Source organism: Colletotrichum karsti, assembly GCF_011947395.1.
Source record: "Colletotrichum karsti strain CkLH20 chromosome Unknown Scaffold20, whole genome shotgun sequence".
NCBI lineage: Eukaryota > Fungi > Ascomycota > Sordariomycetes > Glomerellales > Glomerellaceae > Colletotrichum > Colletotrichum karsti.
Window position 1 is genome coordinate 169,014 of NW_024065920.1, and position 18,778 is coordinate 187,791.

General features: G+C 53.9%; 5 protein-coding genes across 5 annotated transcripts; 4 read left to right on the plus strand and 1 right to left on the minus strand.

Annotated features, from left to right (window-relative positions):
• Positions 1–2,376: 2,376 nt before the first annotated feature.
• CkaCkLH20_06655 (ABC-2 type transporter) lies at positions 2,377–7,056 on the plus strand (the record flags this gene model as incomplete). The annotated part of the gene is made up of 4 exons (XM_038889372.1): positions 2,377–4,373; positions 4,428–4,587; positions 4,645–5,170; positions 5,222–7,056. The coding sequence occupies 4 exons, from the start codon at positions 2,377–2,379 to the stop codon at positions 7,054–7,056; spliced, it is 4,518 nt and encodes a 1,505-aa protein (XP_038745184.1).
• Positions 7,057–7,406: 350 nt separating this feature from the next.
• CkaCkLH20_06656 (uncharacterized protein) lies at positions 7,407–9,185 on the minus strand (the record flags this gene model as incomplete). Its single annotated transcript, XM_038889373.1, has 5 exons — positions 7,407–7,968; positions 8,040–8,216; positions 8,279–8,362; positions 8,423–8,761; positions 8,833–9,185. The coding sequence occupies 5 exons, from the start codon at positions 9,183–9,185 to the stop codon at positions 7,407–7,409; spliced, it is 1,515 nt and encodes a 504-aa protein (XP_038745185.1).
• A 472-nt stretch (positions 9,186–9,657) lies between these two features.
• On the plus strand, positions 9,658–11,596 carry CkaCkLH20_06657 (acetamidase; the record flags this gene model as incomplete). Its single annotated transcript, XM_038889374.1, has 5 exons — positions 9,658–9,915; positions 9,974–10,357; positions 10,449–10,576; positions 10,627–11,065; positions 11,183–11,596. The coding sequence occupies 5 exons, from the start codon at positions 9,658–9,660 to the stop codon at positions 11,594–11,596; spliced, it is 1,623 nt and encodes a 540-aa protein (XP_038745186.1).
• Positions 11,597–14,065: 2,469 nt separating this feature from the next.
• CkaCkLH20_06658 (uncharacterized protein) lies at positions 14,066–14,977 on the plus strand (the record flags this gene model as incomplete). Its single annotated transcript, XM_038889375.1, has 1 exon — positions 14,066–14,977. One exon carries the CDS (start codon positions 14,066–14,068, stop codon positions 14,975–14,977), a length of 912 nt encoding a protein of 303 aa, XP_038745187.1.
• A 1,592-nt stretch (positions 14,978–16,569) lies between these two features.
• Positions 16,570–18,314, plus strand: CkaCkLH20_06659 (uncharacterized protein; the record flags this gene model as incomplete). Its single annotated transcript, XM_038889376.1, has 2 exons — positions 16,570–17,224; positions 17,311–18,314. 2 exons carry the CDS (start codon positions 16,570–16,572, stop codon positions 18,312–18,314), a joined length of 1,659 nt encoding a protein of 552 aa, XP_038745188.1.
• Between the last annotated feature and the right edge of the window lie 464 nt (positions 18,315–18,778).

Consider the following 18,778-nt stretch of genomic DNA (forward strand, 5'->3'; position numbering starts at 1 on the left):
AAGAAGACCTTAATAGTTAACATTCAGGTATAATCTCTAGCTCCAGCAACTTTTTGCGCTGTGTCTATTAAAACGGGCTTGGGAAACGAAATTTATGGTCATGAATACAGCTCAATTGAGACAACACATTGAGGTCCTTCTCCCATTGCTGTTTGATAGGGCATGACTTATCTCTTAGTTGACCGGAGTTATTATGCAGCATGTGGGAAATGCTCGGCTCGTTGTTGATGAACATCGCCGTTCCTTCAATATTTTATTCGTTGGTCTGAAAGATGGTTTGAGAGATGATTGGCCGGGAAGATAGTTGGTCTGGGAACATCTCAGAGGTAGCTGCAGGTCGTCTTCCGCAGAAAGACGCTTCAAACTGAAACATGTCTCGCGGTTACACAAACTATGGGAGTCCGAAAATGGCATGTACAAGACTTGACTTGCCGTGTCGGACCCCGTTCGGTCGACCAGATCCGGGGCGGCAGGGAGATCCCGCCTCCGCATCGGTCATCAACACGTCCTTCGAATCCATTCTGCGTCGGGTGCAAGACAGCATCCGAGATGATTCGGTACGCGTCGGGGTCCTGTTTGCCCTGATAACGACATCAGATGCACCAATAAGGGGTGAATGTCTGAACGCATCTTCTAGAAGCACCGGGGGTCACTCCGTCAGGGGATCATCAGCCGCAGACAGACGAAATACTTGCAGATATTTGGGCCCAGCTAGAATGTGATTCGTCGCCTCCCATATGAAGAGTTGGGGACCTCGGATTTAGCAGACGGATGCGTGGATCCTGGCAAGTTGACGGCACCTCGTGTTAATGACGAATTGCCGCGCCTCAAGCTATCCCTTTTTCCCCTCGTCTGTAGCTGGGTACGTGGGTACAAGGGGTGATGGAGAAGCCTATTACGAGCCATCAGCAATTTGCAAGGTTGATATCTGATCGAGCAAGATAACCCCTGAAGCAACTCAGAGCTGGTATCGAAAAATTGAAGTTTGTCCCGAGGGAGCAAGCCGAAGGGCTCCATTCATGCACTGCTCGTAGCGGCAACTCGGATTACAAATGAGGCAAGACTTTCTTTCCGGTGTTGCAAGCGGACCCCGAAGGCATGGAGTCTTCATCCTTTAAGCCTCGAGCGTTGATTAGGCAAAGGGTAGCGGGCTCGACGCCAGGGGCAGTCCCTGCCACACCCACTACCGTGCATGTCGTGTTTTTTTTGAGTCACCAGCGGACTCAATTCAGTATCCGTATGTGGAAGCCACGTTTTGCTTGTTCTTGGAAGTTGACGGCAACGATGTCACTCGAGGTGCTGATGGAGGTGTGAGCGAGTACAGGGACTGGAAGAGAGTAGAAGAATGGAAGATCTCCGCCAAACCTTATCATACAAGAATGAGATCGTAGACGGTGTTAACTCCGTGGTTCCACAAGGACATTATCTTTCGTAGACTCGCAGTTGGAAAAGATTCCAGTATTGGGAATATGAAACTGAACTGCTTGTTTGTGGAAAAGAACTGGGGCCTGGGCAAGTAACAGCCCGGAATGGGTGGTGCGGCACACGTTCAAGAACACCCAGAACGAAGAAAGATCAAACGAACTGGTGGTCTTTTTAAGGGTTCGAAGTGGGAGTAAGGTTGGATTTAGACGTTGGGGAATTTGGACTTCTCGGTAAAAAAACGGGGGTGGACGGCGTCCGCGTCGGGGCACTTCAAGGTTCCGAGAGCCCGCCTCTACGGATCCACACCAACCTACGGGCTCCAAGACGACATGGCGGATTTTACGTGATGATCATCGCCAAGGCGGCCCGCCTCTGTGAGACCCATTCACTTACACGCAGGTGGACAAGGCTCGCAGACGACCAACAACACGCAGCACTTTTTCGAGACCCGCGTCAGGTTTTGACAAACGCACATGGCCCCCTTACTACGTCAAAAGCGTGAGATTTGACTTATTTGGCGCACGGAAGACCCGGGGCGCTGGATCGAAATTGACAGCCCGGATTTTGAGATGGACCCCTTGCGTATTATGGGCCGTGGACAGACGGGGAGCATAGAGTGTCCGTGAAGCTCATGATAAATCTAGACCTAGCCTTATTTACATGCCATGTTTCATAACCTTGGGCACCATTTCCTTGCCTTTTGCTCTACTCAACTTTCTACTTTAAGTCTGTCTTACACCTCTACCTAATTTTTTATTGTTTACTTCAAGGCTGTCTACGGCAACTTGAGCGCAGACCTGGTTGATGCTGATCGGTAAGCTTCATTATGGGATTGTGATGGGAAAGATCCAAAAGTTAACAGTACCGCTCAGGATAGCAAGACACGCTTGCAACCGCTCCATCAGCCAGACGCCCCTTATCATCATCCGATAATAGACACCGGATCACATCATGTCTGCGCCTATCGTACCGTTCAACGCCGACCACACGGCGCGGGTGGCCGGTCGCTCTCCCGCCGGCAGCCAGAAGACTTATGTGGACGAACAAGAAGCGAATGCGGCATCAAACGAGAAACCACCAGCTTCCAAGGCTGCTGAAGGAAGCTCACTCTACGAGGGGGACGCCTCTACGTCGACAGATGGAGATGGCAACGACACCGAGTTGGAACGCCGCCACTCCATCGTCCAGGAACTGGCCCGCGAGTACACCCGACACTCCGCAGTGAACATCGGCGAGAACAACCAGGCTCTTTTCGGCAGCGACGACCCCGACTCACCTCTCAACCCTCGTGGCTCCAAGTTCAACGCCCGCAAGTGGGCAAAGACCCTCGCCAACGTCACCAACGAACACGGCTCCGGATTTCGAACTGCTGGTTTCGCCTTCCAGAACTTGAACGTCTTCGGATATGGACAAGAGACGGATTATCAGAAGGATGTCGGCAACATTTGGCTCGAGCTTCCCAGCATCACCCGCAAGCTCACCTCGAAGACTGGTGGTCAGCGCCGCATCGACATTCTCCGCGATTTCAACGGTGTTGTTGAGGCTGGCGAGATGCTTGTCGTTCTTGGACCCCCCGGATCTGGCTGCTCGACCTTCCTCAAGACTATCGCCGGCGAGACCAACGGCATCTATACCGATGAGCGCGCGTACTTCAACTACCAGGGTCTTTCGGCCAAGGAGCTCCACAAGCACCATGCTGGCGATGCCATCTACACGGCCGAAGTCGACGTCCACTTCCCCCAGCTTTCCGTCGGCGACACCTTGACTTTTGCCTCCCGAGCTCGCTGCCCTCGCAACCTGCCTCCCGGTATCACAACCGAGCAATACTGCGACCACCTTCGCGACGTCGTCATGGCCATGTACGGCATCAGCCACACCGTCAACACTCAAGTGGGCAACGAATACATCCGTGGTGTCTCTGGAGGAGAACGCAAGCGAGTGACTATCGCTGAGGCCACCTTGGCCAACGCGCCGTTGCAGTGCTGGGATAACTCCACGAGAGGTCTCGATGCTGCTAACGCGGTCGAGTTCTGCAAGACGCTCCGTCTCCAGTCTGAACTGTTTGGACAGACCTGCGCTGTCTCGATCTACCAGGCGCCGCAGAGCGCGTACGATCTCTTCGACAAGGCCCTTGTTCTCTACGAAGGTCGCCAGATTTTCTTCGGACGCGCCACCGAAGCCAGACAGTATTTCATCGATCTCGGGTTCGAATGTCCCGCCCGCCAGACGACCCCCGACTTCCTCACTTCGATGACGGCGCCTTCCGAACGCGTCGTGCGTCCCGGGTTCGAAGGTCGCGTACCTCGCACCCCTGACGAATTCGCTGCCTGTTGGAAGGCCAGCCAGGCCTCCAACAAACTCGCCGCGGAAATCGAACAGTACAAGGCCGACCACCCCATCGACGGCGTTGATGCCCAAGCCTTCCGAAACCAGAAGCAGACTGTTCAGGCCAAGAACCAGCGCCTCAAGTCCCCCTTCATCCTCTCCTACGGACAGCAGGTCAAACTGTGCCTGTGGCGTGGCTTCAAGCTACTAAAAGGCAGTCCTGGGTTGACACTCTTCGCCTTGATTGCCAATTCTTGCACGGCGTTGATCATGTCTTCTCTGTTCTACAATCTCCCGAATACAACCTCGTCCTTCCAAATGCGAGCTACTGTTCTCTTCGTCGCCATCCTTGCCAACGCCTTCTCCAGCGCCCTCGAAATTCTCACGCAGTATGCACAGCGGCCCATTGTTGAAAAGCAAAGGAGATACGCCTTCTACCACGCCTCCGCCGAATCTTTCTCCTCCGTCCTCGTCGACATGCCATACAAGGTCTTGAACACCATTTGCTACGATTTGATCATCTACTTCATGACGAACTTGAATCGCGAGCCTGGAAACTTCTTCTTCTTCCTGTTCACAACCTTCTTGATGGTGCTTTCCATGTCGGGTCTGTTCAGATCGATGTAAGTACCCTCTTGGTTCTTCTCACATGGAATACGCAGCTAACACAAGGAAAGCGCATCTCTTTCTCGCACTTTGTCACAGGCCATGGTTCCTGCCTCGATTCTGATTTTGGCACTGGTCATTTTCACTGGTTTCGTCATCCCCGTCGACTACATGCTTGGCTGGTGCAGATGGATCAACTACTTGGATCCTGTGGCGTACGGATTCGAATCGGTGAGTTGCTCCATTCGAGCCTGATTCTGCATGGCAGTACTGATGTCCCCTCTCCAGCTCATGATCAACGAGTTCCACAACCGCGAGTTTGAATGCGGTGCCTTCGTCCCCAGCCCTTTGATTGACGGCTACCAGAACGTCACTCTCGAAAACAGAGCTTGCTCTACTGTTGGTGCAGTTCCTGGTCGTTCGACCGTCAGCGGAGACGCCTTCATCAACTCCCAGTACAAGTACTTCGCCTCCCACAAGTGGCGCAACATCGGCATTCTCATCGCCTTCATTATCGCCCTCCACTGTGTCTACTTCGTCGCCACCGAGTACGTCTCCGCCAAGAAGTCCAAGGGCGAAGTTCTCGTTTTCCGCCGCGGCGTCGCTGCTCCTTCGAAGGTCAAGGATGATGTCGAGACCTCCATGACTGGGCCTTCCACCATTGTGGAGAAGGGAGGGAAAGCCGCTTCCGGCAACGACGGCATGATCCAGGCCTCCACCAGCGTCTTTCACTGGAACAATGTTTGCTACGACATCAAGATCAAGGGTGAACCGCGAAGGATTCTCGACCACGTTGACGGTTGGGTCAAGCCAGGTTGGTCTTCTTTGCCTCATGTTCATCGGACTTTATTGACATAATCATCAGGTACACTTACCGCTTTAATGGGTGTTTCGGGTGCCGGAAAAACCACCCTGCTCGATTGCTTGGCCGATCGTGTTTCCATGGGCGTGATCACGGGAGAAATGCTCGTTGATGGCAAGATTCGTGACGAGTCCTTCCAACGGAAAACCGGATACGTTCAGCAACAGGACCTTCATCTCGAGACGAGCACTGTTCGTGAGGCATTGGAGTTCAGCGCTCTTCTACGACAACCAGCCAGCACGCCCAAGGCCGAGAAATTGGCTTATGTGGACGAGGTCATCAAGCTTTTGGACATGCAGGAATACGCTGACGCCGTTGTTGGTGTACTTGGAGAGGGTTTGAACGTTGAACAACGCAAGCGACTTACTATCGGCGTGGAGTTGGCTGCAAAGCCTCCCCTTCTTCTCTTCGTCGACGAGCCGACTTCTGGATTGGACTCTCAAACCTCCTGGGCTATTCTGGATTTGCTCGAAAAGTTGTCCAAGGCCGGCCAGTCCATCCTGTGCACGATTCACCAACCGTCCGCCATGTTGTTCCAACGCTTCGACCGCTTGCTGTTCCTCGCTAAGGGAGGTAGAACCGTCTACTTCGGCGAAATTGGAGAGAACTCCCACCACCTTACGTCGTACTTCGAGAGGAACGGAGCTCCCAAGTGCCCTCCTGGCGAGAACCCGGCCGAATGGATGCTTTCTGCTATTGGCGCAGCCCCTGGATCAACTACCGAAGTCGACTGGCATGAGGCATGGAAGTCCAGTCCGGAATACCAGGCTGTTCAGGACGAGCTTCAGCGTCTCAAGTCAGAAGGCGCTGCGCACATTGACTCCGAGGAAGACAAGGCCGCCGCTCATCGCGAATTCGCCGCTTCTCTGGGGGACCAATTCCTCATCGTCACTCGCCGCGTGTTCCAACAGTACTGGCGCACTCCTTCCTACATCTACGCCAAGTTCATTCTCTGCTGCTCCGTCGCCCTCTTCATCGGTCTCGTCTTCCTCAATGCCCCCCTCAGTATTCAGGGCCTGCAAAACCAAATGTTCGCAATCTTCAACATTCTATCCATCTTCGGTCAGTTGGTTCAGCAGCAGATGCCTCACTTCGTGACGCAGCGTTCCCTTTACGAAGTACGTGAACGGCCTTCGAAGACATACAGCTGGAAGGTCTTCATGCTGTCGCAAATCGTCACCGAGATCCCCTGGAACACCCTCATGTCCGTCTTCATGTTCATCTGCGTCTACTATCCAGTCGGCCTCTCGGAGAACGGTCTCGCAAGCCAGAGCAGCGAGCGTGCCGGTCTCATGTGGCTTCTCTTCTGGCAGTTCCTCATCTTCACCTGCACCTTCGCGCATGCCTGCATTGCCATCACTGAGACGGCTGAGATGGGCGGTAACTTGGCCAACGTCATGTTCATGATGTGTCTGCTGTTCTGCGGTGTCCTGGCCAGCCCTGATAACATGCCGGGTTTCTGGATCTTCATGTACAGGGTGTCGCCGTTCACGTATTTGCTCTCGTCGATTCTTTCCACGGGTTTGGCAAACTCGCAGGTGACCTGCTCCAGCAACGAGTTCATTCACTTCAACCCCCCAGCCAACCAAACCTGCGAAGCCTTCATGAAGGGATACATGGAAGTTGCGGGTGGGAAGCTTGAGAATCCCCAAGCCACCGCCGATTGCAGCTTCTGCTCGATCGCGGACACCAACGTCTTCCTTACGTCCATCAGCGCCAACTTCGACAACAGGTGGCGCGATTGGGGTATTGGCATGGTGTATATCGTCTTCAACATCGTCGCCTCTTTGGTCCTTTACTGGCTTGTACGCATGCCGAAGGGCAAGAAGAAGGTTTGAGTGAAGACATCAAAACGCAAATTACATCTCCACGGCGCAAGCAGTGGAACAGGAACTTCCTACATTCTCTAATTCTCACTTTCTCGACCGAAATTACTGCATATTCACGATGGGCATCATAGATATTTCCTAAGTATGGGTTCAGGATTACATGGCTAGACCTGTCGCAAGATTATTCCGTATCATCAATAAACAGAATACATCTCATGAATGAATAGTTGGCATGTGATGAACGGTGAATTTGGATGCAGTGCATAAACTTTGTGCTACGGATTACCCCTGTCCAGTTCTGAGCCATACTAACCACGTAAGGGGCAACAGGCATACCAGGTTCCTTCAGTTCAATAGAATCACAGTACATATCGAAAGTCAGAAACTCCAGTAGTTCTGACGGCATCTGCATCCCCGGCATTCATCTTCTTATTCTGCCCCTTCAGATACCATCGATAGCCCAGCACGCCCCCTATTGCCAACAACGCCGCGCCACCTTCTACGCCAACAGCCATGGGATACCGGTCCGCCTGGCTAGCAGGGAACAAATAACCCCCAATGACGTTACCAATGTTGCCAACCATGTTGATCGAAGCGATAGACGCCGCGCGTTTGGGCGCGGGCGAGGGCACGGAACTGCCGATCCAGGCGAGGTTGATGTTTGACGCGCTGGTGACGCCGGAGATCATGAGGACGCTCGCCACGATGCGCGCGGGCACCGCGAGTGTGGCGCCCATGACGGCCAGCCCGACGACGCAGACGGAAAGGTTCGCCACGATGTGCCACGTCCTCTCCTGGCGCCTGTCGGCGTGCCAGCAGGTCAGGAGGACGATGAAGAAGCCCGTCAGGTACGGGATCGAGAGCATCGCGTAAGTTATCTTCCGCGAGAAGCCGAGGGTCGCCATGATTGTGGGGAAGAAGCTGTTGGGTTAGTGAGTAGGAAGTTCAAAGATCGTGCCGTTGTAGAGAGTGGGAGTAGATGGATGACGCACTTTGTGAATGATGCGCAGATTGTGATGAGCAGGTGGTTCAGCATCATGATCCACACTTTGATGTCTTTGAGCATCAGCACGAGTCCTTCAGACAGTGCGGCCGAGCTGCTTGGGGCGTCGTGGAGGTCCTCGAGGAGGCGATATTGTGCTACGATGGACTCTTTCTCGTTTAGCCAGCTGCCATGTCCCCCCTTTTCTTCAGTAAGATTCAACATATCGATCTAGTCGGGTATGCTTACCGCGTGTTGTGAGGGTAGTTCGGAAGCGTGAAGACGCAAACGACGGCGAAAGCAACAGTCAGAGCGCCTTCGATTATAAACAGCCTTGCCAGCCGTCCACGTCAGTAACGCACGTGAACATCCTTGTCTTGATAAGATTCTCACCATCTCCAGGACGAGATACCGGCGACACCACCCATGCGCTCGGTGATCCCAATGGCCATCAGACTGCCAAAGGAACCAGACAGCATGCTGCCCCCAAAAAGAAGAGCGACGCGGAGCCCAAGCTCGTTGTTCTTATACCACGAGGAACAGAGAAAGACGGCCCCTGGGAAGAACGGGGCTTCACAGAAACCGAGGATGAAGCGGACGACGACCAGGCCTTCGAAGTTGTGTACCGCAGCGGTACATCCTGATACCACGCCCCAGACGGCCATCGCACCCGGGAGATACCACGACGGTCGGAGCTTCGAGAGGAAGAGGTTGCTGGGCACTTGGATCAACCTGGCGGATACGAGATGTGTCGTCAGAATCTTTTCATGTAGCTTTCGGGGTAGGCTAGAGCTTTTCCTCACAGATATCCGACGAAAAGGATGGAAATCGCGGTCCCGTATTGCGTCGACGAGAGGCCCAACTCCTCCGATATCCCCGCGAGCTTGGCGATGGGGAGCGCGTTGCGGTCGATGTAGTTGAGGATGTACATGACCATGAGCGAAGGGAAGAGTCTCAGATCGAGCTTGAGCTTCAACCTCTTCTCGACCGCGCGCGCTTCCTCAGGGGAGAGCTTGAGATATTCATCTCTGATGTGTTGCTCCCATGAGTCCAGCACGTGTGCGTCGGCGGTCTGGTCGAGGATGACGCTTGATGTTTCCGCGTGTTTCTCGGAGAGATCGTCTTTTACGGGCTTTGAGTCGGAGGAAAGCATCATCGGCGACTTTTGCCGAGTTTGAGGTTGATATGTAAGGCGGTTTAGTAAAGAACAGAGCTTCGAGGCGACATTCGAGGTGGATGAGTACCTGTTCCGACGGCCATGAATATTATATTTAAGCAAGCTTATCGCGCTCTTGAACGCTTCAACTTTCATTCATTGGTTAGGCTCATACAGCAGGATCTAGATCGTTGTTGGTTGCTCTGATAACAGCTTTGGGCCGAGTCACTCTCGTCCCTGAACAACTGAGCCGAGTCACGAACCCCGCACCGCCATGGGCCTCACGAAGGAGTGTCTTCGGCAGAGTAACTCGTAGACTTGCAAACGACAGGAGACCTCAATTGGTTCGAGGTCCGTGTAATTGTGTATTTAGCTCGTGCCGGGCAGGACTCGCTGTCCGTGGAAGACGTTCAACATCCCGCCCTCCACCTCTCTTCTTGGCAAAGTTGATTCCTGCCTCATCTAAGTCAACATGAATCCGACCCAACTCGTCGCAAAGGCTCTCGCAATCAGAGACGAGAGTCTCGTCGACGCACTTCCCCCGATCAAGCTACCGGAACCTCTCCCTCAGAATGTGCAGGGGATACCCGCACAAATCTTGACCGCAGAAGAGTTGGAAATCACCGAGTCCGACGCGGTGACTCTGATAGACAAGATGGCCTCGAAAACACTGTCTTGCGAGACGGTCGTCAAAGCCTTCCTCGCCCGAGCTGCCCTAGCACAGAAGACGGTAAGTACAATGCCCCTCCAAAGTCTCGCATCCGAACGCCGTAATGACCAGCCCCCAGGTAAACTGTATCACGGAGCTACTATACACCCATGCCATCACGAGAGCTAGGTATCTAGACTCTCTACCAGAGCCCGCCGGTCCTCTCCACGGCCTCCCTATTTCCGTCAAGGAACAGTTCGGGTTCGAGGGGAAGATCAACAACAACGGTTTCGTCGCATGGTGTGACAGACAGCAGGTTCCTCGTTGCAGCCTCAACGAGATACTTGAGCGAGAGTGCGGCGCCGTGATACTTGCCCGCACGACGCAGCCGCAGTCCGTCATGCACCTCGAGACGAACAGCAACGTGTATGGAAGGACCCTGAATCCATGGAACAGGACCTTGGCCGCGGGAGGAAGCTCCGGTGGAGAAGGAGCGTTAGTGGGGTTCAAGGGGAGCTCATTGGTAAGATACAACCATCCACGGGATGTCTTCTTCCATCATCGTGAAGCGAATTGTGTGTCTCGATGTTAAGGAGCTAACAGGAGTTACGTAGGGGCTTGGGGGCGACATCGGCGGCTCGATACGAGTCCCGGCCGCCAACAACGGTGTTTACGGCTTCAAACCGACTTCTAATCGAGTCGGCAATACAGGAGGGATGGGCCTAATTCTTGGCCAAGAAGAGTGACAACCAAGAACCTTGTACGCGAAGAAAGCCACTAAGTCCCTCCCAGAATCACCGGCTGCATCGGGCCCCTTTCCCCGACCCTATCCGGTATTGAGCTCTTCATGAGGGCCTACCTCAACATGTGTCCATGGAACCGAGAAAACACTCTCCTCCCGATCCCGTGGCGCAAGGTCGCGCTCCCGCCGAAGCTCAAGATCGGCATCATGCGCTCCGACGGCGTTGTCAGGCCGCATCCGCCGGTCCTCCGGGCTATGGACACGGTGGTTGATGCACTGAAAGCGGCGCCTGAACAATTTGAAGTGGTAGACTGGGAGTCGAGGGGCCATGACGAGTGCTGGAGGCTGACGAGCGCTTTGTACTATGAGGACGGCGGCCGTCGGCTCAGGGAGGTCATCGCGGCCGGGGGGGAAGAGACGCTTCCTCTCACGAGTTGGTTGTTAGAGGAGACCAATATCAAGCCTCGGACTGTGGAGGAAGTGTGGGATGTGAGTTCACTCCGATTTTAGATACGTTTCTTCGTGCCAAGATTGCCATCGCTGGAAGGATTTCTGGTTTGGTGTCATACGAGATTTTGATAGATGATCCGCTAACCGCGAATCTAGCTCAAAGCCGCGCGCAACTCATACAGAGCAATGTACAACCAGCTCTGGCTGGACACGGGGAAACGGGACGGCCACCCCGTCGACGCGATCCTGTGCCCTGTCGGGCCGGGGTGTGCTCCGCCGCACGACAGCGCCAAGTACTGGAGCTACACGTCCCAGTGGAATCTCCTGGACTACCCAGCCGTGTCATTCCCGGTCACGCAAGTCGATCAGAGGTTAGACATAGCAGAAGACGGGTATACACCCCAGAACCCGGACGATAAGTTTAATCATGAGCTTTACACCGGTCCCGGGAGGTACAGAGATGCTCCTGTCTCTCTTCAGCTGGTCACCCGCCGATATGAGGACGAGAAGTGTCTGGGGATCTTGCGGAGGATGGAGATGGCCATGGGAAGAAAGGCGGGGATGACTTGAGAGCTGAAGCGGCTTGACCGGCGTGACCCGGGACCGTAAAAGTGGAGAAAGAGAACCGGATACGGAGCCCCACTTAACCGTCCGGCCGGCAGGTGGTAGTTAGCCGTGCGGCGGAATTCCATCACGGCACAACCGACCACAAGCCGTTTATAAGAGGCGATTCTGTGAATTCTTTTTAGCCGCATCGAAACATCAGCCAAAGAGGACACATGGTGCCCTACATCGCAAGCGCCCCGGGTCGCTTCGTAGTATTCACTAACATCAAGCCCGGACTCCATTTAGAGCTTATGGAAGAGATAGACGATACAGTAATCAACTGCTAGGTTTTGAATCAGATGAAATTCTGTTGATGCATAACTCAGTCTAAAGCACTTGCGAGACCGTAGGCCTGTAGAGTTTCTATCGCTATGGACGTGGCGTAGAGCAGGGCAAGCAACCTAGACGTCTGCATGGAGACGCAGGCTATCGCGTAGGGATCCGCCACCAGTAATTCGCCCTTTAAGAAGACAATAAGGATCAAAGCTATAAGTTCTGCTGCAGCTCGCGGTCCAGTTCTCATGTGAGGGGTTGCATATGACCCCAGAGAGCGCCTTCGTTGCTCAAACCCTCCCACTCTTCCCACACAGGGACCAAGCCAGTCCAAGAAGCGGCGACATACACATTTGTGCGGATAGATAACAAATGCAAGCGACTAACTTCCAGCATTTGCCTAGGCAAGGAGCACTGTCTATCTTCCGCAGTGATGTTCCGCGTGACGATTTGTGACAACATGCTTCACTTCCCTCGATGATATTATGCTGCCTTTGCCGCAAAGCTGTAGTTTTTGAAACTTGTACAACTTGGGACGTCTTGCTGCCTTAAAGACCGGCCAGCGTAGTCTGGGAGCCCGAAGGTTAGCGGAACGGGGTCGGAAGAAGGAGGTGGTGGATTATGTCTCTTACCCAATCTTGATTCCCAAAATCTTTACTGAGGTACGCCCACTGCCCGTCCAGCGATTCAAAGGCAGTACAACTCCACCACACTATAGCCAGCGACAGGACGGGACTGCCCACAGCTACGAGATAGACAAAAGCGTAGGCCCCGGGAGTGCGTCGAAAGGTAGGCAACCTCGTGGTGGAAATAGCAAAGTATAGTCCAAGGATGATCATGGTGCCAAGGACAAGAAACTCCGTGAGACAGACGCTACACTGAATGCTCGATGTGCAGTTTTGGCCGTCAGGTCTGATCCCCAATCGTTCCGGGATGCGTGCCTGGGTCAAACTCCGTTCCAAGCGGGCGGGAATGCTGTGTGTAGGAAAGTACGAGACGATGGTGCGCCCGAGCGAGATGACGGCACGTGTGAAAAAGAAAATAATGAGGCAGCCCAGCTCGTTGTTTGGATCAACATCGAAAATATCCATCGTTAGGCTGTGTTGACGTAGTCTGGTGAGAGATAGGGAGGTCATGGGCCAGGACGTAATAAGAGGGAGGGAGGTATTCAGGAGACAAATATGTTGAAGATGAAGATGTGGGATGTTCGTCCTTGTCTAGCTAATGTAGTCAGGTACTTAAGTAAATAGTCTAGCCTATCTCCTTAAGGTCCTCTCCTTCTCAAGGCTTCTAGATATTACGTTCAACAGAGTAAAGTTTTATTGACCGGGAACTAGGCCCGGTTGTGGAGGAGCTTTACGGCGGTTTATGGGGGGTAGGGTGCCACGCAGGTGGTAAAAATTCTTCACGATGCCCTCATGGTCCTTCAGTCAGAAAGGTGTCCCGCTAGGCATAAAAGGCCGACTGAACAACTAGGATATAACTCTCATCATCAAGGTACCGGGCCTTTCGACCCTACGGCCATGCCCGCCACCATATATGCCTGGAAATCAGGACAGAGCTTTAACAGTCGACATCCTCAAATCCCGTAGCATTGCTTATGCGACGATGACTTCGCTAGGTCCTCTGCGCAGAAAAGCTTTCACGACATAGTACACCTTTGAGCAATTCCCGATTGTCGAGTTATGGATTGGACTCCGGGATCCGGTGGAGGACTTCAAGAGGGAGCGAGGGAGATGTTGGACGCAGTTTTGCGGTTGACTTGATGTTTTCGCTGAACCAGGTAAGGCATGAGAGTTTGGTTTTGACAGTGACTTCTCGTGGCAAGATGTACTCAGATCACCTGGCTGCGCCTTGCCTCAGCACTCGTCCCATAAACTCCAAGATCGGTTCTCCTGAGAACCCCAAACGGGGGTTGGGTGGTAGAATGCCTGGCCGAACACGATATATGTCCGAAGCTAGAGCTCAACTTCATGCTAAGGCCGTCCTCGAGGTCTCTAAAGCCGAAAACGATGCGTACCCAGTGGCCCTTTACTTCCCGTCGTCACCCCAGCTATATCTTGCCTTCAGCTATTGCTGAGGAGATGACCAACCGCACGAGACCACTCAAGCTCGTATCGACTCTGGAAACATGGTACTGGACTGGAACGCCCTGCCCGCATGGATGGAACGGGCTTCTCGTATCTCTGGATCGACTCCCTGTGCATTGTGCAGGACGACGAGGTCGAAAAGGCGAAGCAGATCGCCCTGATGCCACAAATTAACACCAGCGCTGTGGTTACGATCATGGCGTCCCGATCGAATCACGCTGTGGACAGTTTCCTCCACGACCTCCACTTGACGAGCGCTGCCTCGATGGCGGTCAAAACCCCCTTTCAGCGCCCTGGATTGCACTCGCCAGACGGTATAACCGTCCTGACTAGCCAGGAGGAGGGCATGTCCGACCCGATCGACTACAGAGGCTGGACCCTGCCGGAGTGTTACCTGGCGCCGCGATTGCTTGAGTACAACACCAAGCAGCTGTCTTGGACGTGCGGGTTCGTCGGCGAGAAACAAAGCTTCAAGGACGGCTGGAGGACTGGACCGAAACAGGACGATGTCGGGCTGCACCCAAGCGAGAGCTTCTGGGAAGCGATGTACGGCGAGACCCGTCGTAGGCACAAGAGAAACGTAGACGTGTACGAGGGTGTGATCGTCACCTGGCGCGTCTTGGTTCATATCTACACGCGAAGAACGCTGCCCATCACCCGAGACCGCATCTTGGCCATTTCTGGCATCGCCGAAGTTTCCTCCAGGGTGTTGGAACAACAGCATTTCGCCGGCCATCGGAAAGGGACGCTGCCTTACGACTTGCTCTGGAACTTTGTGCCGGGAAAGGCACAGAACAGCCCGGATCAGTGCCAGGCGCCTTCTTGGTCTTGGGCATGCGAGGGCGTGCTGTTCCGAGCCTGCTCCACCGGACCGCGTTGTTTTGACATGCGGACGCAGGCGGACATCCAGGAGCCGACTGCAAGGTTCGAGTTCGTGAATAGCGGCAAAATTACGAATCGGGGTGCAATACGGAGAGCGTGATGGTTCGGAAGCCAGGATATTCCGGACCATTATCACGTTCTACACGACGTGGGCTCGAGCCGAAGGGAGGGTGCCATCCATTTCCGCTGCTTCGTATGATTCCGGACAGTTGTGAGACGTAGTTCCTGTCGGGGAAATCGGGCAAAGACGCTTCGTTGGAGGTTCATCTGCTGCATCTAGGTGCTTGTCACGGCCTCGGTCTGAGTGGCCTCGCGGGCTTGGTCTGGGAGGAGATTCCCGCCCGAAATGACAATGGCAGAAGGAGATTCACCAGGCTAGGCATCTTCCACCTCAGTCGGTCTTTTGCTAACCGGACGAGAGAGTCGCTTGGTGCACTCGCCTGTCGGACGTAGGGGTGGTGGGAGATGGTCAAGATCATTTCCATGGCTGTGTTCTGGAGAAGTTTGAGATCGTCTAACAGTGCCGGGCGGACTGTGAAGAGTTTTAGCCCAAAGTTTTAGTCGACTGAGGACTAATACAAGGCCAGCTCGCTGGAGCATCCCAGGCCGACTCGATAAGAAGGACTCCTTCCTCGAGGTTGTTCGAGACTCTGTAGGCAGAGGACGCCATGAAAGTACATCAAGAAAGCAAGCCAGAAGGACTTGAATGTGATTCCGTGAAATGTTGAGACTTCCAAAGCAACTTCTGAGTGGAAGACACTTTCTTTCCTATTTGGGTCGACAAAAATGACAAAGCTACTCTGAGCAGTGTCTTCCTCTGGTGACGCTTGCCACTATCGGCGCATAGGTATGGTATGGTACTTGGTCTTGATGATAATGTGCAAAATCGAGTTTTCCAGGCACCTATGAGAGGTGATATCGCGATATTTTCTGACGCGCTTCAACTTGAGGCGGAAAGAATGGGTACGTTTGTTGCCTGGATATATCGACAGGATAGTGATGTAATGACGACGAAAGAGCTCGGAAAAGACGATGCCTGACTCAGGTCAATGCCTTCGCGACATGCGGCTCAGGGCCAAACGCCCTAGTGGCTCTTAGCCATGGAATCATCGATGGCAGAACAATGCTTTGGCGTCGGGTTGGCGGGATGTCAATTCAGGGGGAAATAGGGAGAGAGCGAAGAAATGGATGAGGTCAGGTTCACTTGTCGTCTCCAAATGCGGTTGACGGAAGGAAAATGCATTGTGTACATCTGCTGTCACCAGGAATTGCACATGCGAGAAAGTACCACAATCATACCTTTCCCCCTCCTTCGGTACCGCCGATGGCAGTGAGCCGCCACCGTGACCACAGCAGTCCAACAGAGGCAGGCATTCCCGTGGTGGACGCAAACACTGAGGGCACTGGCAGTCCAGTAGCAGTAGCAGTAGCAGTAGTAGTTAGTGCCCAGGTGGACGACGCGCCCAGCAAAAGACAGTGCAAATTGCCCAAGGAAAAGAGCAAACAACCTGGAAAACCCCCCCAAATTCCTGCTCCTGCCAGAGGCAGCCACTTCCCGCATCGCATCAACGAACCCGACACGAGACGAAAAGCGCAGCAGAGACGACCAAAAAAAATTCCATCGATCGACACGTCAATCGCCCTCGCGACGATCCGGCAGGAGAACAATGAATGGCTATTCAATCGTCGCCAATGGCCTCCCTCACGCGCTCCACCAGGAGGGCGAACACTGAAGGGCATCTTCACCATCCTCCAGCCGTCCCCGTTCAGCAGCAGCAGCAGGCCTTTGCCGCCGCGAATCCGAACACTGTGACGCGCGCCCACCCCCAAAACATCTCCGCCTACCACCACACACAGCTGCCTGGTCGCACCAAGCGCTCCCTCGAAAAGGCAGATCTCGTCGATTTTGACAACCCAAAAACGAAGCGACCGCGTTCGAGTATCGAGATCCTGATTAAACCAGCTCCCCAGAGCGTCAAATCCGCTGTTGCGAACGCGACTGTTGTCCCCAGCGTCGCCCCAACTCCGCAACCGACCACGACCACGACCACCCCCCTACCGAAGCCGACCCCGAAACAACCCGCTCAACACGTCGCGACAGTGCATCCCCTGAACGACGCCCCAGCTATCGCGACCGATAATGCGCCTCAGTTGACGAAACACCAAGAAAAGGTCATCAGCGGTATTAAACATGAGCTGGATCGTTTGCAGCCCCGCGAAGGCGATACCCACACAAAGGAGGGGGGCCGCAAACTGCGCTCCCAAGAAGCCACCCGTTTCAAGAGCGATCTGTCAGCCTATTTCCCCGAGTATGACGAGGTCATCGGGAACGACCCCAAAGAACAACGTATGGACTTCCCATTTTGTTTTTCCGCCCTCCTTGCACAAGAACATCCGTTTGTTGTCGTACACTTACTGACATTTGGCCTCTAGACTTGTTGAACGTCGACACCCCAATAGTCATTTTTGACTCGAACCCCACACGTCTTCAGCCGGCACCGTGGCTTCCCTTTACCAGTGCGGAACCCAGTGCGCCAAACGACTCGTCCACGACCTCCCACAAAGTGCCCATCCGTGGCTACGGCGACGCACTGTTCACCGACCTTGTGGATGCCCAACGAATCGACTTTGACTTCCTTGGAATTTCTCACAAGAGAGAACCTGTCGAGGACCCCCTTCCCGATGCCTCTTTCGTGCCCTCGCACAAGAGGGCTGAAAGGACGGAGAGGTCCATCCGCAACACGGAACGCGGTCGGGCTCAACATGAGAAGGATCAGATCGCTCGTTTACTGGGTGGTCTGCAGGGTCATGACTGGCTGCGAGTCATGGGTGTCAGTGGCATAACAGAAAGTCGAAAGAAGCAGTATGAGCCGGCGCGGCAGCACTTCATCAAAGGCTGTCAGGCCATTCTCGAAAGGTTTCGACAATGGAGCCTGGAGGAGAAGCGTCGCAAGGCCGAAAAAGATCGTGCTCTGGCGGAAAAAGCCGAGGCCGAGGAAACGAGCGAGGACGATTCTTCAGCGGCTGCGAGTGACGAGGACGTCGACGATGACGACGATGAGGCTGGTGATATCAGCGACGGTGATCCCCCGGGCCATTCTGATGATGAGTCCGCTACCAACCAGCTTCACGATGAAGCGTCAGCAAGGTCAAAAGGAGCAAAGAACAGTAAGAAGCGCCCAAGGGCGGCAGCACAGCCTCGGCCACCCCCGAAGCCGGAACCGCCAAGGGAATTCAAGTCGTTCTTCAAGAAGAGGTACGAGCGAGACGCGGCCCTACACCGGCATAGGCGGGCGGGCCGTAAAGTGGTGGCATGGGGACTTCCGATACCAGAGATACCCGAGATCGATTTCGATCTCCCCGAAGAATTTCGTGATGAGGAGACGTTGAAGATGCAGGCGCGAAAGAGGCGCCGCGACCGCCGAGGCAGACACTGAGGTTTCCTGTGTTCTCAAATCGGAGGTCATCTTGTAAAAATCTGTGTATCTGTGTCTTTCTTGTTTGGCCTTGCATTTGAGGGCGCGATACCACTCTTGTAACATTAATCATTGTAGACTAGTCGATGACATGGCCGAAGAACAAGCGTTTGACTTTGAACCAAAACAAAAAGCCCAAAAGAAGACCTGACGCATGGTGCGCATTTGATGTGGAGGCAATTGCGAAATAGATAGAAAGAGGCAGCATGTACAGCCGTGAGTGTTGCTGTCCGTCGTAAAGTGCCGTTTTTAGAGACACCAAGAATTGGTGGGGGAAGTCTTGAATCGGCCGCAGAAGCTCATGTGCATTACATACCTAGCAAATGGAAGGCACCTCAGGCTCAAGAAGAAGCACGGGCCAGCTGTTGAAAGCCACTAACTAATTACCTAACAAACCCCCCCTCGAGAAAGCCAAAGCATCTGAT